We start from the raw sequence: 16,039 nt of genomic DNA, 5'->3' as shown, positions 1-16,039 counted from the left end.
TCATGGCTGCTCACTGAGGGTGATGGGTTAAATGCAGAGGACAAATTTCACTGTGTGCACCGTGTGCTGTGCATCGCATGTGACAATCACTTCACTTCTTCTAAATGCTGTAAAATGTGAAAAAAGGCCAGGACCAGTTTTGTCTGCTTTACTGCATCGTCGTCATGTTTTATTCTTTTAATTATAAACCCTCTGCGCACGCGCAGCCCCCCCCCTAGAACAACCAGTCCGTTTTAGTCACAAGCGCTCCGTTATACCGGCATGGCTTTCCCCGCCACGGTCCTCCGGACGGCGGCGGCCGCCAGGCCCCCGACCAGCCGCATCCCGGCGCTCCCCCCGGGCATCAGCGCCACCGCTGACCAGGCGATGACGGCGACCTGCAGCGCCGCCCCCAGCGCCGTCAGCAGCGTGCTGTGGAGGCCGAGCGCCGCGTACAGCGTCCCCGCCATGGCGCTCAGGTACAGCGCTCCGCCGGGCGTCGGCGCCGCGACCAGCCGCGTCGGGCCCCTCAGCACCGCGGCGGCGAGCAGCGCGAACAGCGAACCGAGCGTCCAGAGCAGCGCGAACTTCCGGGCGCGGAGCAGCAGCAGCGGCGCGTACAGCGCGGCCAGGCCGAAACACAGCGCCGACAGCAGGGCGAACGCCCCCGAACCGAGCAGGCGCTGCGAGCGGCTCAGGCCCGGCAGGCAGGGGTCCGGTTCCGAGGACCAGGGCCAGGAGAGCCCGGGAGACGCGGCGCTGCCGGAGCCGCCGAGCGGACTCGACCACCTGCCGAACCAGCTGCCCGGCACCGCGGGCGAGTCCTCCACGTCCACGGCGGTACTGGGGCCGGACGGGGGCCCGGGCTTGGTCCCGCTTCTGGACTGGGACAGGTACTCCTGTAGCTGTCGGTTCAGCTCCGCCATCTTTCCGCCGGGGTCTGCGCGTCTGACCCGGGATCAGCTCTGAGTCCCCCCGACGGCGCCGAGAGCGCCTGGTCGACGTCCGACAACTGATCCTGAATCAGTGAGAACGCGGTTTCCCGTGACGTCACAAATAAGCGCCGGAAGAGCGCTTTTTAAAGGACTCCTCCCCGTTCATTTATTAAAATAATAATATTAATAAACCACAGCCCTCGCCAACGTCCCAGATCTCAGAGTTCCCAGAGTTAAATTAAGAAAGTTATTTATCCAGTAAGAATTTAGAAATCCCAGGATACTGTTTTTAGGCCGATTTGGGATGATTATGTACTCACCGTATACAAATTAGGGCAGTGGTGGCCTGGCATTTAAGGAAGCGCCCCCTGTAATCAGAAGGTTGCAGGTTCGAATCCCGACTCGCCAAGGTGCCACCGAGGTCCCCTTGATGAAGGTCCCGTCCCCACACACTGCTCCCCGGGCGCCTGTCATGCTGCCCACTGCTCACCAAGGGTGACGGTTAAATACAGAGGACACGTTTCACCTCCGTGGAACCGTGTGAGGAAGTGAGAGATTAAAGTGCAGGATGCAGTACTGATTTTCAGTTTGATATAATGATGATTAGATGATTTAAGGGTTCATGTGAGGTGATGTGGGCAACATATTGAGGAGCTGGACAGCCTGCGGGTGAAAGCTGTTCCTCAACCTGGTAGATCCGGCTCTGATGCTGCAGGACCTTCTTCTGTAGGGCAGGAGTTTGAGAAGTCCATGTGAGGGGTGTGAAGGGTCCTGCACGGTGCTGCACAGTATTAGAGAGAACGTGTGTGTGTGTGCGCGCATTACTTTGTGTGAGGATCCTGTTTGGCTCATTTTGTTTTTTATCATGAATCACCTGGGTCAATCACTCGGGTCCACTAAACAACTCATGAGTCACGAATCTGAAGTCTCCATTGAACCAAATCCGTTGAGTCCTAACTACACGTCTAAATCATAAACTAAGTCACATAAATACATCTTATAATAATTAAAACATCATTCACCATCTGAATCTGAGCCGCTCACAGACGGGTTCACGCTAATAACCCGAGTCGGTGCATCCGGCGGTTCCTCTGGCCGGAAATACCGACTCGAGTGATTCACGCACCCGGATCAGTTTACTGAGTGACTCAGACGGAGCCGGATCCTAAAAAGGATCCGAGTGTTATAGCTCTACCACACTCCACCGGTCCACAGCTGCTGAGCTAAATTTAAACTCGCACTCCATTGGCTCTCGCCCCACACGGCCTTTTTAGGGGTTAAATTGTGGTGGAAAACAGAGCACCAGAACAGAAACCTACAGAGCAGCAGAAAGTTCATCAACCGGGACCTCATCAAAGGGAACAGGTGAGTCAGTGCACAACACAGTGAGGACCAGCACACCCTTAGAGCAGATAATACATCTGCAGAGGGACGATGTTCTGGAGACAAACCTGACAAATTTACAGTGGCATGGTGTGTTTTGATTGTGTGTGTGTGTTCTTGTGTTACAGCACAATGGCCATGTCTCAGGTCACTCCGTCCCTGTTCTTGGGGGGCGCGGAGTCCGCTCTTAACCACCGACTCCTGGTTCGTCATGGTGTCACCCTCATCATCAACGCCACACTGTTGCATTCCTGCCCAGCGTACCCTGGAGTGGAGTGTGTCCGTGTCCCCGTGTCCGACTTGCCCCATTCACGCCTGGACGAGCACTTCGATAAGGTGGCCACTCGTATCCATAACAACCGAACAGGCAGCACCCTAGTGCACTGTGCCATGGGCATGAGCCGCTCCCCTGCCCTCGTCATGGCCTATCTGATGCGCCACAGAGGAGCAACTCTGCGCCAAGCCCACCACCGGGTACAGGAGAGCCGCCCCTGCGTCCGCCTCAACGCCGGATTCTGGGAGCAGCTGCTGCGCTACGAACGGAGGCTGTACGGCTGCAACACAGTTCGTCTGGCCCCGCCCACCGAGCCCAGCAGATTCAATACCAAACACTGACCTCACACACCTCCCAATACCAACACGGACCCCACACGCCGACCAATACCAACACGGACCCTACATGCCAACCAATACCAACACGGACCCTACACGCCATCCAATACCAACACGGACCCTACACGCCAACCAATACCAACACGGACCCTACATGCCAACCAATACCAACACGGACCTCACACACCTCCCAATACCAACACGGACCCCACACGCCGACCAATACCAACACGGACCCTACATGCCAACCAATACCAACATGGACCCTACACGCCATCCAATACCAACACGGACCTCACACACCTCCCAATACCAACACGGACCCCACACGCCGACCAATACCAACACGGACCCCACACGCCGACCAATACCAACACGGACCCCACACGCCGACCAATACCAACACGGACCCCACACGCCAACCAATACCAACACGGACCCTACACGCCAACCAATACCAACACGGACCCTACACGCCGCCCAATACCAACACGGACCCCACACGCCGACCAATACCAACACGGACCCTACATGCCAACCAATACCAACACGGACCTCACACACCTCCCAATACCAACACGGACCCCACACGCCGACCAATACCAACACGGACCCTACATGCCAACCAATACCAACACGGACCCTACATGCCAACCAATACCAACATGGACCCTACACGCCATCCAATACCAACACGGACCCTACACGCCAACCAATACCAACACGGACCTCACACACCTCCCAATACCAACACGGACCCCACACGCCGACCAATACCAACACGGACCCCACACGCCGACCAATACCAACACGGACCCTACACGCCGACCAATACCAACACGGACCCTACACGCCGACCAATACCAACTTGGACCCCACACACCTCCCAATACCAACACTGACCCCACACGCCACCCAATACAAACACGGACCCCACATACCATCAAACACTGACCCCACATACCACCCAATATCAACACTGACCTCACACTCCACCCAATACCAACACTGACCTCATGCGCCATTCAGTATTTAACAGCGACCCCACCAACACTGACTCCACCACGCTGTCCACTACCAACACTGACCCCACTCACCGTTCAATACTAAAGACTGACCCCACACGCTGTCCAATATTAGTTACGGACCCCACGTGACATCCAATACCAACACTGACCTCACACGTTGTACAACACCAACACTGACCCCACGTGCTGACCAATAATAAAAACTGACCCCACACTCTGACCAATACTAAACACATACCCCACCATGTCATTCAACACCAACAGTGATCCCACATGCTGACCAATAATAAAAACTGACCCAGGACTCATAAATCAATTGGCTGTACCGGGCCTAACTCATGTTTGGGTGTCTGGGGGACTGTAGATCATTGTCACAGTGCTGCTTTCTGTGGGTCAGCAGGGGGCAGTAAAATCACTAACTCGAGATTCTCCATCTTTCCATCTGCTCTTTTGAATGTAAACATTTTTTACCTGAGTGTAATCAGTCAATACTGAAAATTTTATATATATATATATATATATATATATATGTGTGTGTGTGTGTGTGTGTATTTAGAAGCATGTGTGCGTCTTACTCTGGGCTGAACACCAGGTGAGGTGTCAGTTAACAACATGGCGACCTCATTCCTTCCTGGCGGTGGAACACACTACCCACATTCATCACATTTACTGTGTGTGTGTGTGTGTGTGTGTGTGTGTGTGTTCCATGGAGCAGCAGGCCGCTGTGATTATCTCAGTAAATACGCCACGTAACGGAGTTACCTGCCTGCAAACAAGTGACCAGGCTAATTTTATACAGCAAGTAGAATAACCGATTAATTGATTTAAATACATTTAATACATACATAAAGGTGCTATTGGTAACAAATAATGTGCAACATGCAGAAAGGACGATGCAAAAAGGCATGGCAAGTCTTAACACTACCTGAAAGCTGATAGGTTCAGTATGAACTCATGGCCTACACGTGCCATACAAGAAATGCTGCATGGCATTGGTTACAGTGGCCATAATCTGGAAGTGGAGGGAACATAATTTCACCATAAACCAGCCGTGACCAGGGGCTTCCTGGTTTCAGACATGGGAGAGATAATTGTCCTAGAACCAGGGACCACTTGTGGAGAGCAATAATCTGCCTTGACATGTCTACATGCTCACCAAACACGACTCCACTGCTGAAGGTAAAGCATGTTTTAACGTGTTTCAAGTAAACGTCTACTGGGAGAAGATAGTCCAGGCTGAGCTGAGCTGAGACCAGGGTGGATAGTTGAGCAAGGAAACTCTCAACTGGCTTCAGAACGACCCAGCCAATCACCTCAGCTGGATCCTGTAGAAAATCTACGGGAAGAATTACGGCTCAGAGTTCATAGAAGGAGCCCACGGAACCTTCAGGATTTAAATTCTGTTTGTGCGGAAGAATGGACCAAAATCACAGCGGAGCAACGCAGGTGTCTAGTTTCTCCATCAAAGACGTTCAATTTATGGAAGTCTGCGGATTGATTTTATTTGCATGTATAGATTGCTTCCGACATCTGTAGAGAATTTCATGTTAATATAACCTTTCGAAATAAAGCGACAATCAGCTGTTTATCAGACGACATCAAACAAATACAGGCATTTTATTTCAAATATGTCTAGTTTTAATACATCAATTTCTCAACAGCATATCACACAGTAAAATAATTTGCTAATCAATACATTATTATTGGAAGACATCCCCACTAAATAATTGCGCTGAGGTTGCGGTAACAGTGTGTATATCATCATGACATTTCGTCATATTACAAATACATCCGTTTCACAAAAAGCAGCAGAAGTTTGTAAATCTCGCAATTTGCCAAATAGCCAAACACAAATAAATAATGCAGCAAAAAATACATTTGGCCAAAAGCGCTCTTCATTCTGCCCTTCTGGCGCTTATCAATCATCACTGGGATCCAGAAACGGCCTTCATCAAGGGAGCCTCTAGCTGCGTGTGTGTGTGTGTTGTGTGTGTGTGCGTGTGTCTACACTCCCAGAAGAACTCCAGTGAACAGGCTGTCTTTGAGGACGGTGAGGGCCGAGCCTGTACCATTGTCGATGAACACAGATACATACTCGCCTTCCTGGGGTAGAAAGAGAGTGAGTGAGTGAGTGAGTGAGTGAGTGAGTGAGTGAGTGAGCGAGCGAGCGAGCGAGCGTGCGTGCGTGCGTGCGTGCGTGCGTGCGTGCGTGCGTGCGTGCGTGTCTGTGAGTAAGAGAGTGAAATGTACCTGAAGGTAAAGTGTTCCCGTTAGCATGATACTGAAGACGCCCGTGGTTCCAACTCCAGTCATGGCCTCTAAAGACCTGCAGAATCGAGAACACACACTGATTCTCTGATTCATTTAATTAACCATTAATTAATTCATGCTTTTGTTTTATGGTGTGTGTGTGTGTACTCACACATTGCTCAGACAGAGTGACTCGATACATATGGACGCTCTCACACTGTCTCTCGGCCGAGGCTGACCCCTCCGTTGACCATCAGTCAGCTCTGACACACACACACATACATACACACACTTTAAGTGTTTGTTGGACGCTGTGGAGTCGTGTGTGTGTTGGCTGGAGGTTCCGTTGAAGCGCCACACCCTGTTCCTTAGAAAAGCGTTTCTTTATCTCTGGCCTGTAATTGGCCAGGCGCGCGTGGTGTCACGTGGGCACGAGGACGCCACCTACCCATCTGCAGGCTGGCAGTGAGCTGGTAGAAGCCGGAAACCGGCGCATCGTAGCGCCCGCTGCTGGAGTTGAAGTTGTGACCCCTCTGCTGGAACAGCTCGGAGTCTGAAGGCTGCAGGATGAGAAGAAAAATCATTCAAATAATCGTAGGAACGCCGACAACATGACCCGAACTGCACGTCACGCGGCGACGTCTTCCAGCATCACAGATACTATAAACGCCGGGTGACCAGAATAAGTCACGTTTGAAGTACATTTACATTTTGAGGGAGTTAAAAATAGTGCTGGCAAAATGCGGTGTGTCTGTGTGTGTGTGTGTCCCCATGTGTGTGGTGGCGCCATGCGTGTGGTGTGTGTGCATGCGTGTGTGTGTGGTGTGGTGTGTGTGTGTGGGTGTGTGTGTTGTGTGTCCGCATGTATGTGTGCGCATGCGTGTGTGGTGTCTGGGTGTGTGTGTGTGGTGTGTGGTGCGTGGCCACCCCGCATGTGGTGTGTGTCTGGTGTGTGTGTCCGCATTCGTGTGTGTGTGTGCATGTCTGGGTGGTGGTGGTGGTGGCCTGTGTGGTGTCCGCATGTTGTGTGTGTGCATGCGTGTTTGTGTGGTCTGGGGTGTGGTGTGCCCGTGTGTCTGGGTGTGTATGTGTGCGCATGTGTCGGTGTTTCCCGCATGTGTGTGTGTGCGTGCGTGCGTGTCCACATGTGTGTGTGTCCACATGTGTGTGTGCGAATGCGTGTGTGTGTGCATGTCTGGGTGTGTGTGCTCGTGTGCGTGTGTCTGGGTGTGTATGTGTGTGTGTGTGTGTGTGTGTGCGCATGTGTGTGTGTTCCCGCATGTGTGTGTGTGCATGCGTGCGTGTCCACATGTGTGTGTGTGTCTGTGTGTGTGTGTCCACATGTGTGTGTGCGAATGCGTGTGTGTGTGCATGTCTGGGTGTGTGTGCTCGTGTGCGTGTGTCTGGGTGTGTATGTGTGCACGTGTGTCTGTGTTCCCGCATGTGTGTGTGCGTGCGTGCGTGCGTGTCCACATGTGTGTGTGTGTGTCTGTGTGTGTGTGTGCGCATGCGTGTGTCTGGGCGTGTGTCTGGGTGTGTGTCCGCATGTGTGTGTGTCTGCGTGTGTGTGTGTCTCACCATGCGGAAGGGCTGAAGTTCCTGCAGACTGCGGCGCTGGATGGACACGCCTTGGTCAAGTCGGGACTGGAAGGCTGTTGCCACTCGAGGGCGCTGCTCACAGACGACACACTGACCACCAAGCAGCTCTGAGAGAAGAGCAGAGTCCAGTCAAGGCCGCAGTGTAACATAAGAACCAGAGAGTTTTGTAGAACCACATCATAACAACTGCAACACAAAGATCTGCAACAGTGGCTTTCCTGGTGCAGCGTGTGTTGTAAACGTCCGTTATGGAGAGAAGATCGACTCTGATGATCTTCTCAGCTGTCCTCACCATCCGCTGTAGTGTTGTGTTATCAGCAAGCTGTGGAGCTGTGCAGCTGTGCATCGTGGGTCAGCAGGGTGAACAGAATTGTAGTGACCACACAGCCATGAGGAGCTCCAGTGCTCAGTGTGGTGGTGCTGGAGATGCTGTTCCCGATCCGGACAGACCGAGTTCTCTCAGTCAGGAAGTTCTCGACCAAGTTCTGAAGAATTATGGTGCACAATGCTGAACTAAAGTCTATGAATAGCATTCGTGCGTATTGTCCAGTGGGTGAGGGTCAGATGCAGGGTGGTGGCATTGTGTGTAGAAGTCATTCAGCGCATCCGATACGAAGGGATCACTGTCACAGCCAGAGGTTAAAGTCCTGTGACCCCTCCCTAGATGTGAAATGTGTAGAACCACAGTGAACCAGAAGACAGCAGTGTAACGTAGAACCACAGCGAACCAGAAAATTATGATGTAATGTAGAATCACAGTGTACCAGAACACAGCAGTGTAATGTGGAACCACACTGAACCAGAAAACTACGATGTAACATAGAACCACAGCGAACCAGAAAACTACGATGTAACATAGAACCACAGTGTACCAGAAGACAGCAGTGTAACGTAGAACCACACTGAACCAGAAAACTATGATGTAATGTAGAACCACAGTGTACCAGAAGACAGCAGTGTAACGTAGAAACACAGCGAACCAGAAAACTATGATGTAATGTAGAACCACAGTGTACCAGAACACAGCAGTGTAATGTGGAACCACACTGAACCAGAAAACTACGATGTAACATAGAACCACAGCGAACCAGAAAACTACGATGTAACATAGAACCACAGTGTACCAGAAGACAGCAGTGTAACGTAGAACCACAGCGAACCAGAAAACTACGATGTAATGTAGAACCACAATGTACCAGAAGACAGCAGTGTAACGTAGAACCACAGCAAACCAGAAAACTACGGTGTAATGTGGAACCACAGTGTACCAGAAGACAGCAGTGTAATGTGGAACCACACTGAACCAGAAAACTACGATGTAACATAGAACCACAGTGAACCAGAAAATTACGATGTAATGTAGAACCACAGTGTACCAGAAAACAACAGTTTAATGCAGAACCACAGCGACCCATAAAACTACGGCATAATGTGGAACCACAGTATACCAGAAGACAGCAGTGTAACGTAGAACCACACCGAACCAGAAAACTATGATGTAATGTAGAACCAGTGTACCAGAAGACAACAGCGTAACGTAGCAAAACAGAGAATCAGAAAACTACGATGTAATATAGAACCACAGTGTACAAGAAGACAGCAGTGTAATGTGGAACCACACTGAACCAGAAAACTACGATGTAATATAGAACCACAGTGTACAAGAAGACAGCAGTGTAATGTGGAACCACACTGAACCAGAAAACTACGATGTAACATAGAAACACAGTGAACCAGAAAATTATGATGTAATATAGAACCACAGTGTACCAGAAGACAGCAGTGTAACGTAGAACCACAGCGAACCAGAAAACTACAATGTAATGTAGAACCACATTGAACCAGAAAATTATGATGTAATGTAGAACCACAGCGAACCAGAAAACTACAATGTAATGTGGAACCACAGTGTACCAGAAAACTACGATGTAATGTGGAACCACAGTGTACCAGAAAATTACGATGTAATGTGGAACCACAGTGTACCAGAAGACAGCAGTGTAACACAGGCACTTGCTGCTATTACGATGACACTTGGCTGCAAGTTTGTGTGTGTGTGTGTGTGTGTGTGTGTGTGTGTGTGTGTGTGTGTGTGTGTGAGAAAGAGAGTGACAGTGGCGCCACAGTTCTGCGCTGTGTGTGAATAAGACTCTTTATGTTTTATGCTGCTGTCAGCCTGCAGCTCCCAGAACAAACAGGGTGGAGTTGTGCCTCTCTACTGGCAGCAGACCAGCTCTCTCACACACACACACTCACACACACACACACACACACACACACACACACACACACACACACACACACAGTCTGGAATGTGAGGAATTCCCTGTCCCAGCCAAGTCACATCCCCGTCACAGAAAATTACTGCGATTAAGAGATCATCCAGCCCACAATCAGACAAGAAGCCTCACAACAACTGACTGAGACTTACAAGCGCACAGAGCAGAGCCAGGACACACACACACACACACACTAAAATACACAAATACAAAGATTTGTGCAGCACATACGTGCAACGCTACATGTTTGTGAGGTTCTATGTTCTGGTGCACCCAGCTCCAAGTTCTAATGCTGTCCCATACAGCCCCATATGATCCACATTCAGCATCTCCACTCAGACAAGATTTAGCTTCTCACCATTCAGCTGTAACTGGAACTCCTGCAGTATTGCCTCCTGCTGAGAGAACAGGGGTCCCGGGGGTCCTGGGGGTCCCTGGGGGCCGGGAGGGCCGGGTGGCCCTGGCAAGCCATGCTGCAGAAAAAAATTCAAAAATAAAACATGACATCAGACCAGTCAGCAGCAAGGGTTCGACGGTCAAAGATGAGCTCAGGAAAAACCACCCAGCATCCTTGGAGCACAGCATAGTGGCAGTTTTCATACTGAATTTTATTTAAATATTATTTATTACTACAATGTTTCTGGGTTTGTTGCTTCTCCCCCTCTACTCATCAGCAGAAAGTACAGGTCATTTTACACATTTTTACATTTCAATAGAAAAAAACATTTCCTATCATATAGTTCTATCACAGATGAGAATGTAGTCTTATAGAGTTCTAGTGAACCAGAACGGGTTACTTGATTGATTGGTTGTAAGTCGCTCTAGATAAGGGCGTCTGCCAAATGCCATAAATGTGAATGACAAAGTTGGTCATTTAATGCATTCTTGTGAAAGCAATGAAAAACCGAAAAAACCTTCTCAGAATTTTCTTTGCAGTTTTTAATGAATCAATATTGTAATGACTGAGATAAAAACCTTCCTTTTTAGCAAATACTTGGTTTAAAAAGGATTCTTTTGTATTTTTAATAAAAATGTTGGCTTCTGGGTTATTAAATGAATAGCCTTTACAAATCAGGTCCCCAGTGAACCAAATGAACTCAAACGTCGAACGTAAGTCGCTCCTTCATTAACCCGTCATTAACTAGTCTTCTGACTGCTTCTGCTCATGAGTGGCGTTTTTCGCTATGGGCAACATGGGCGGTGGCCCAGGGTGGCATCGTGGTGGGGGCGGCGTCACAGGCATCAGCAATTTTTTTTTGTGCACGTGCCCATGCTGACCTGACATCGTGATTGCATGGCCAATGATTGGTTTTCTAGCAGCATCTAATAACCAGCGCACAGAGTAAAACACGGCCCTGAAGTTGGCTCCTTATTCAAATGATCAGTTCCACCTTAAATGCTGCTCAGCAGGCTGCAGTACCCGTATTGCGCCTGTAGGGGGTATAGCCAGGAAATAAAGAACGTTTTAATCCTGTATATGGTGATCCTGAACTATTAGAAATGGTTACTAACACTGACCCAACACTGTTTTCACTGAAATGCCACATGGGAGAATGTCATTCTTTTACAAAACACAATTGTTAAGGGTAAAATAGGACGTGTAAATATAATATAATACAACGCTACACAACACCACACACGATCAAATGATTTAAGGTGGAACAGACAATTCGTAGAAGGATCTGTGAATAATTAGCTAACTTCAGTTGTCTATCAGTCCCATATATGCAGGACATGGGTCTCACACACGTCTAAAGGGAAGGGGGCAGGGAGCTTCCAAATAAATACCATACAGTACAATACAGTACGGTATTTCACGATAAAATTTCCTGGGTTGTGCAAAATCGCAGAAAAAAATACAAACCCAATCTGCACTCTAAAGTGTCTATTAATTTACATTGTGGTGATCCTCGGGTTGGACGATGAGTGTTGACATTAACCCTGACGGAAGATGGACAAGAAAAGCACAAAGTCCCATATATGTTTACCTGATTAACAATAAAATATGTTCATCTATAATTCTTAATGTGTTTTATGTTGGGGGAGGGCACCAAATGGGCAAGGACCGCCCCTGTGTGTTGGAATTACTGGTTCACCAACACCCGTTAACGGCAGTGGGGGCCTAGTGGTTAAGGAAGCGGCCCCGTAATCCCAAGATGCCACTGAGCAAAGCACCGTCCCCACACACTGCTCCCCGGGCGCCTGTCATGGTGCCCACTGCTCACTCAGGGTTAAATACAGAGGACACATTTCACTGTGTGCACCGTGTGCTGTGCTGCTGTGACAATCACTTCACGACATCACAACCACACAGACATACACACCGCGGTACCTTGGATGTGCGTTTGGAGGGACGGCTCCTCCTGTTCTCGCCCTTATTTGAATTCTGTCTGAAAAGCAGCCAGGAGCTGCGTGGGCTGATGGAGGCGTGAGACGCTGTTTCCTGTCAACAAAAAAGAAACACACAATGTATGTGTGTTGTGTGTTTACCAGGCTGTCAGTGTTCATGTGTGTATCTCTGAGTATGAGTGCGTGTTGTCGGTATTTGTGTGTTGTGTGTTGTTATCGGGTTGTCGGTGCTTGTGTGTTGTGTGTGTTTATCAGGTTGTCAGTGCTCGTGTGTAGTGTTGTGTTGTGTGTTGTTACCGGGTTGTCGGTGCTCGTGTGTAGTGTTGTGTTGTGTGTTGTTACCAGGTTGTCGGTGCTCGTGTGTAGTGTTGTGTTGTTACCGGGTTGTCGGTGCTCGTGTGTTGTGTGTTGTTACCGGGTTGTCGGTGCTCGTGTAGTGTTACTGGGTTGTTGGTGCTCGTGTGTAGTGTAGTGTTGTGTTGTGTGTTGTTACCGGGTTGTCGGTGCTCGTGTGTAGTGTACTGTAGTGTTGTGTTGTTACCGGGTTGTCGGTGCTCGTGTGTAGTGTAGTGTTGTGTGTTGTTACCGGGTTGTCGGTGCTCGTGTGTAGTGTAGTGTTGTGTTGTGTGGTGTGTTGTTACCGGGTTGTTGGTGCTCGTGTGTAGTGTAGTGTTGTGTGTTGTTACCGGGTTGTCGGTGCTCGTGTGTAGTGTAGTGTTGTGTTATGTTGGTGTGTGTTACCGGGTTGTCGGTGCTCGTGTGTAGTGTAGTGTTGTGTTGTGTTGTGTGTTGTTACCGGGTTGTCGGTGCTCGTGTGTAGTGTAGTGTTGTGTTGTGTGTTGTTACCGGGTTGTCGGTGCTCGTGTGTAGTGTAGTGTTGTGTGTTGTTACCGGGTTGTCGGTGCTTGTGTGTAGTGTAGTGTTGTGTTGTGTGTTGTTACCGGGTTGTCGGTGCTCGTGTGTAGTGTTGTGTTGTGTGTTGTTACCGGGTTGTCGGTGCTCGTGTGTAGTGTAGTGTTGTGTTGTGTTGTGTGTTGTTACCGGGTTGTCGGTGCTCGTGTGTAGTGTAGTGTTGTGTTGTGTGTTGTTACCGGGTTGTCAGTGCTCGTGTGTAGTGTTGTGTTGTGTGTTGTTACCGGGTTGTCGGTGCTCGTGTGTAGTGTTGTGTGTTGTTACCGGGTTGTCGGTGCTCGTGTGTAGTGTAGTGTTGTGTGTTGTTACCGGGTTGTCGGTGCTTCGTGTGTAGTGTGTGTGTGTGTGTGTTGTTACCGGATTGTCGGTGCTCGTGTGTAGTGTAGTGTTGTGTTGTGTGTTGTTACCGGGTTGTCGGTGCTGTGTGTAGTGTAGTGTTGTGTGTTGTTACCGGGTTGTCGGTGCTCGTGTGTAGTGTTGTGTTGTGTGTTGTTACCAGGTTGTCGGTGCTCGTGTGTAGTGTTGTGTTGTTACCGGGTTGTCGGTGCTCGTGTGTTGTGTGTTGTTACGGGTTGTCGGTGTTTGTGTAGTGTTACGGGTTGTTGGTGCTCGTGTGTAGTGTAGTGTTGTGTTGTGTGTTGTTACCGGGTTGTCGGTGCTCGTGTGTAGTGTACTGTGTTGTGTTGTTACCGGGTTGTCGGTGCTCGTGTGTAGTGTAGTGTTGTGTGTTGTTACCGGGTTGTCGGTGCTCGTGTGTAGTGTAGTGTGTTGTGTTGGTGTGTTGTTACCGGGTTGTTGGTGCTCGTGTGTAGTGTAGTGTTGTGTGTGTTAGGGTTGTCGGTGCTCGTGTGTAGTGTAGTGTGTATGTTGTGTTGTTACCGGGTTGTCGGTGCTCGTGTGTAGTGTAGTGTTGTGTTGTTGTGTGTTGTTACCGGGTTGTCGGTGCTCGTGTGTAGTGTAGTGTTGTGTTGTGTGTTGTTACCGGGTTGTCGGTGCTCGTGTGTAGTGTAGTGTGTGTGTTACCGGGTTGTCGGTGTTGTGTGTGTGTAGTGTAGTGTTGTGTTGTGTGTTGTTAACGGGGTTGTCGAGTGCTCGTGTGTAGTGTTGTGTGTGTGTGTTGTTACGGGTTGTCGGTGCTCGTGTGTAGTGTAGTGTTGTGTTGTGTTGTGTTGTGTGTTGTTACCGGGTTGTCGGTGCTCGTGTGTAGTGTAGTGTTGTGTTGTGTGTTGTTACCGGGTTGTCAGTGCTCGTGTGTGTGTGTTGTGTTGTGTGTTGTTACCGGGTTGTCGGTGCTCGTGTGTAGTGTTGTGTGTTGTTACGGGTTGTCGGTGCTCGTGTGTAGTGTAGTGTTGTGTTGTGTGTTGTTACAGGGTTGTCGGTGCTCGTGATGTAGTGTTGTGTTGGTGTTGTTACGGATTGTCGGTGCTCGTGTGTAGTGTAGTGTTGTGTTGTGTGTGTTACAGGGTTGTCGGTGCTCGTGTGTAGTGATAGTGTGTGTGTTGTTACGGGTTTTGTCGGTGCTTGTGTGTAGTGTAGTGTTGTGTGTGTGTTGTTACCGGGTTGTCGGTGCTCGTGTGTAGTGTTGTGTTGTGTGTTGTTACCGGGTTGTCGGTGCTCGTGTGTAGTGTAGTGTTGTGTTGTGTGTTGTTACCGGGTTGTCAGTGCTCGTGTGTAGTGTAGTGTTGTGTTGTGTGTTGTTACCGGGTTGTCGGTGCTCGTGTGTAGTGTAGTGTTGTGTTGTGTGTTGTTACCGGGTTGTCGGTGCTCGTGTGTAGTGTTGTGTTGTGTGTTGTTACCGGGTTGTCGGTGCTCGTGTGTGTATCTCCCTCCTCGGTGCTCTCGTTGCTCTGGACACCGCAGGTTGTCAGGATCAGCAGTAGGAGGCTCCACCCCTCCAGCGCCACCATCCTTCTCAGCTTCATCACGGTTACTTTTAACGTCCCATCCTGTCCACAGCGTCTTCAGCAGGTGCTCCTGACCGCACACACCGGGGGACACACACTCCTGTCCCCACACAGCTCACTGCAGTTCATGTACACACTGTGTGTGTATGAAGTATTAACGTCACTGTCTCCTCTCTGTGAGTTTGTAATGTCCTCCCAGGTCCCACTGCTTGTCCCAGCTCCAGCCCAGTGCGAGTGTTTGAGAGGAGTGTGTGTGTGTGTGTGTGTGTGTGTGAGAGGGAGATTGTGTGTTTGCAGCTCTGCTCTATATCCCCGTCCCTCCTCCCCTCCCCGTCTTCAGACACGCCTCCTGTTCTCTGAACTCTATCTGCTGTCGAATCTTGAGCTGCTGGACGTCCCTCTACAGCCCGTCTGCTCCGCAGTCTTCATCTTTCCTCCATCTGTCTGTCTTCCTCTCCCTGTCCACCAGTGTCTTCTCCCTCTCTCTGTCTTTCTCTGTCTCCATGTCTCCATTTCTGGACTAATAACTCCCAAACTCAGCAGGGTCCTAGTGTCTACACCGTTTATACCAGAGTGTGTTTGTGCATTTGTGTTGTGTGCACCTGCGTGTGTGTGTAAATGTAAAATACACATTTGTGGGCGTGGCCTGACTGGGGATGATGACATACATCACAGTGTTTGCATGAGTGACACCCACATATGATGAAACCTTGGACACATGTTGGGTCATTTGTGTGCTTCTGTCTTCGTGTGTGTGCGTGTGTGTGTCTGTGTGTGCTTCTGTCTTTGTGTGTGCGTGTGTGTATGTG

The 16,039-nt window shown here is 49.7% G+C and overlaps 3 protein-coding genes across 3 annotated transcripts; 1 reads left to right on the top strand and 2 right to left on the bottom strand.

Moving 5' to 3' along the window:
* Window positions 1-164: 164 nt before the first annotated feature.
* Window positions 165-1,285, bottom strand: LOC114787640 (vesicle transport protein SFT2C-like). The gene is made up of 2 exons (XM_028975383.1): window positions 1,235-1,285; window positions 165-997 (listed from the first exon to the last, which is right to left on the bottom strand). Exon 2 carries the CDS (start codon window positions 903-905, stop codon window positions 252-254), a length of 654 nt encoding a protein of 217 aa, XP_028831216.1. The 5' UTR covers window positions 906-997; window positions 1,235-1,285; the 3' UTR covers window positions 165-251.
* LOC114787644 (dual specificity protein phosphatase 14-like) lies at window positions 229-3,311 on the top strand. Its single transcript, XM_028975386.1, has 2 exons — window positions 229-2,279; window positions 2,426-3,311. Exon 2 carries the CDS (start codon window positions 2,430-2,432, stop codon window positions 2,910-2,912), a length of 483 nt encoding a protein of 160 aa, XP_028831219.1. The 5' UTR covers window positions 229-2,279; window positions 2,426-2,429; the 3' UTR covers window positions 2,913-3,311.
* Window positions 3,312-5,521: 2,210 nt separating this feature from the next.
* On the bottom strand, window positions 5,522-15,785 carry LOC114787635 (erythroferrone-like). The gene is made up of 8 exons (XM_028975378.1): window positions 15,123-15,785; window positions 12,398-12,508; window positions 10,424-10,538; window positions 7,766-7,893; window positions 6,636-6,747; window positions 6,360-6,450; window positions 6,188-6,263; window positions 5,522-6,040 (listed from the first exon to the last, which is right to left on the bottom strand). Exons 1-8 carry the CDS (start codon window positions 15,246-15,248, stop codon window positions 5,942-5,944), a joined length of 858 nt encoding a protein of 285 aa, XP_028831211.1. The 5' UTR covers window positions 15,249-15,785; the 3' UTR covers window positions 5,522-5,941.
* Window positions 15,786-16,039: the final 254 nt, after the last annotated feature.

The sequence above is a fragment of the Denticeps clupeoides genome, chromosome 4, assembly GCF_900700375.1.
Source record: "Denticeps clupeoides chromosome 4, fDenClu1.1, whole genome shotgun sequence".
Lineage (NCBI taxonomy): Eukaryota > Metazoa > Chordata > Actinopteri > Clupeiformes > Denticipitidae > Denticeps > Denticeps clupeoides.
This window is presented reverse-complemented; position numbering and strand designations above follow the sequence as displayed.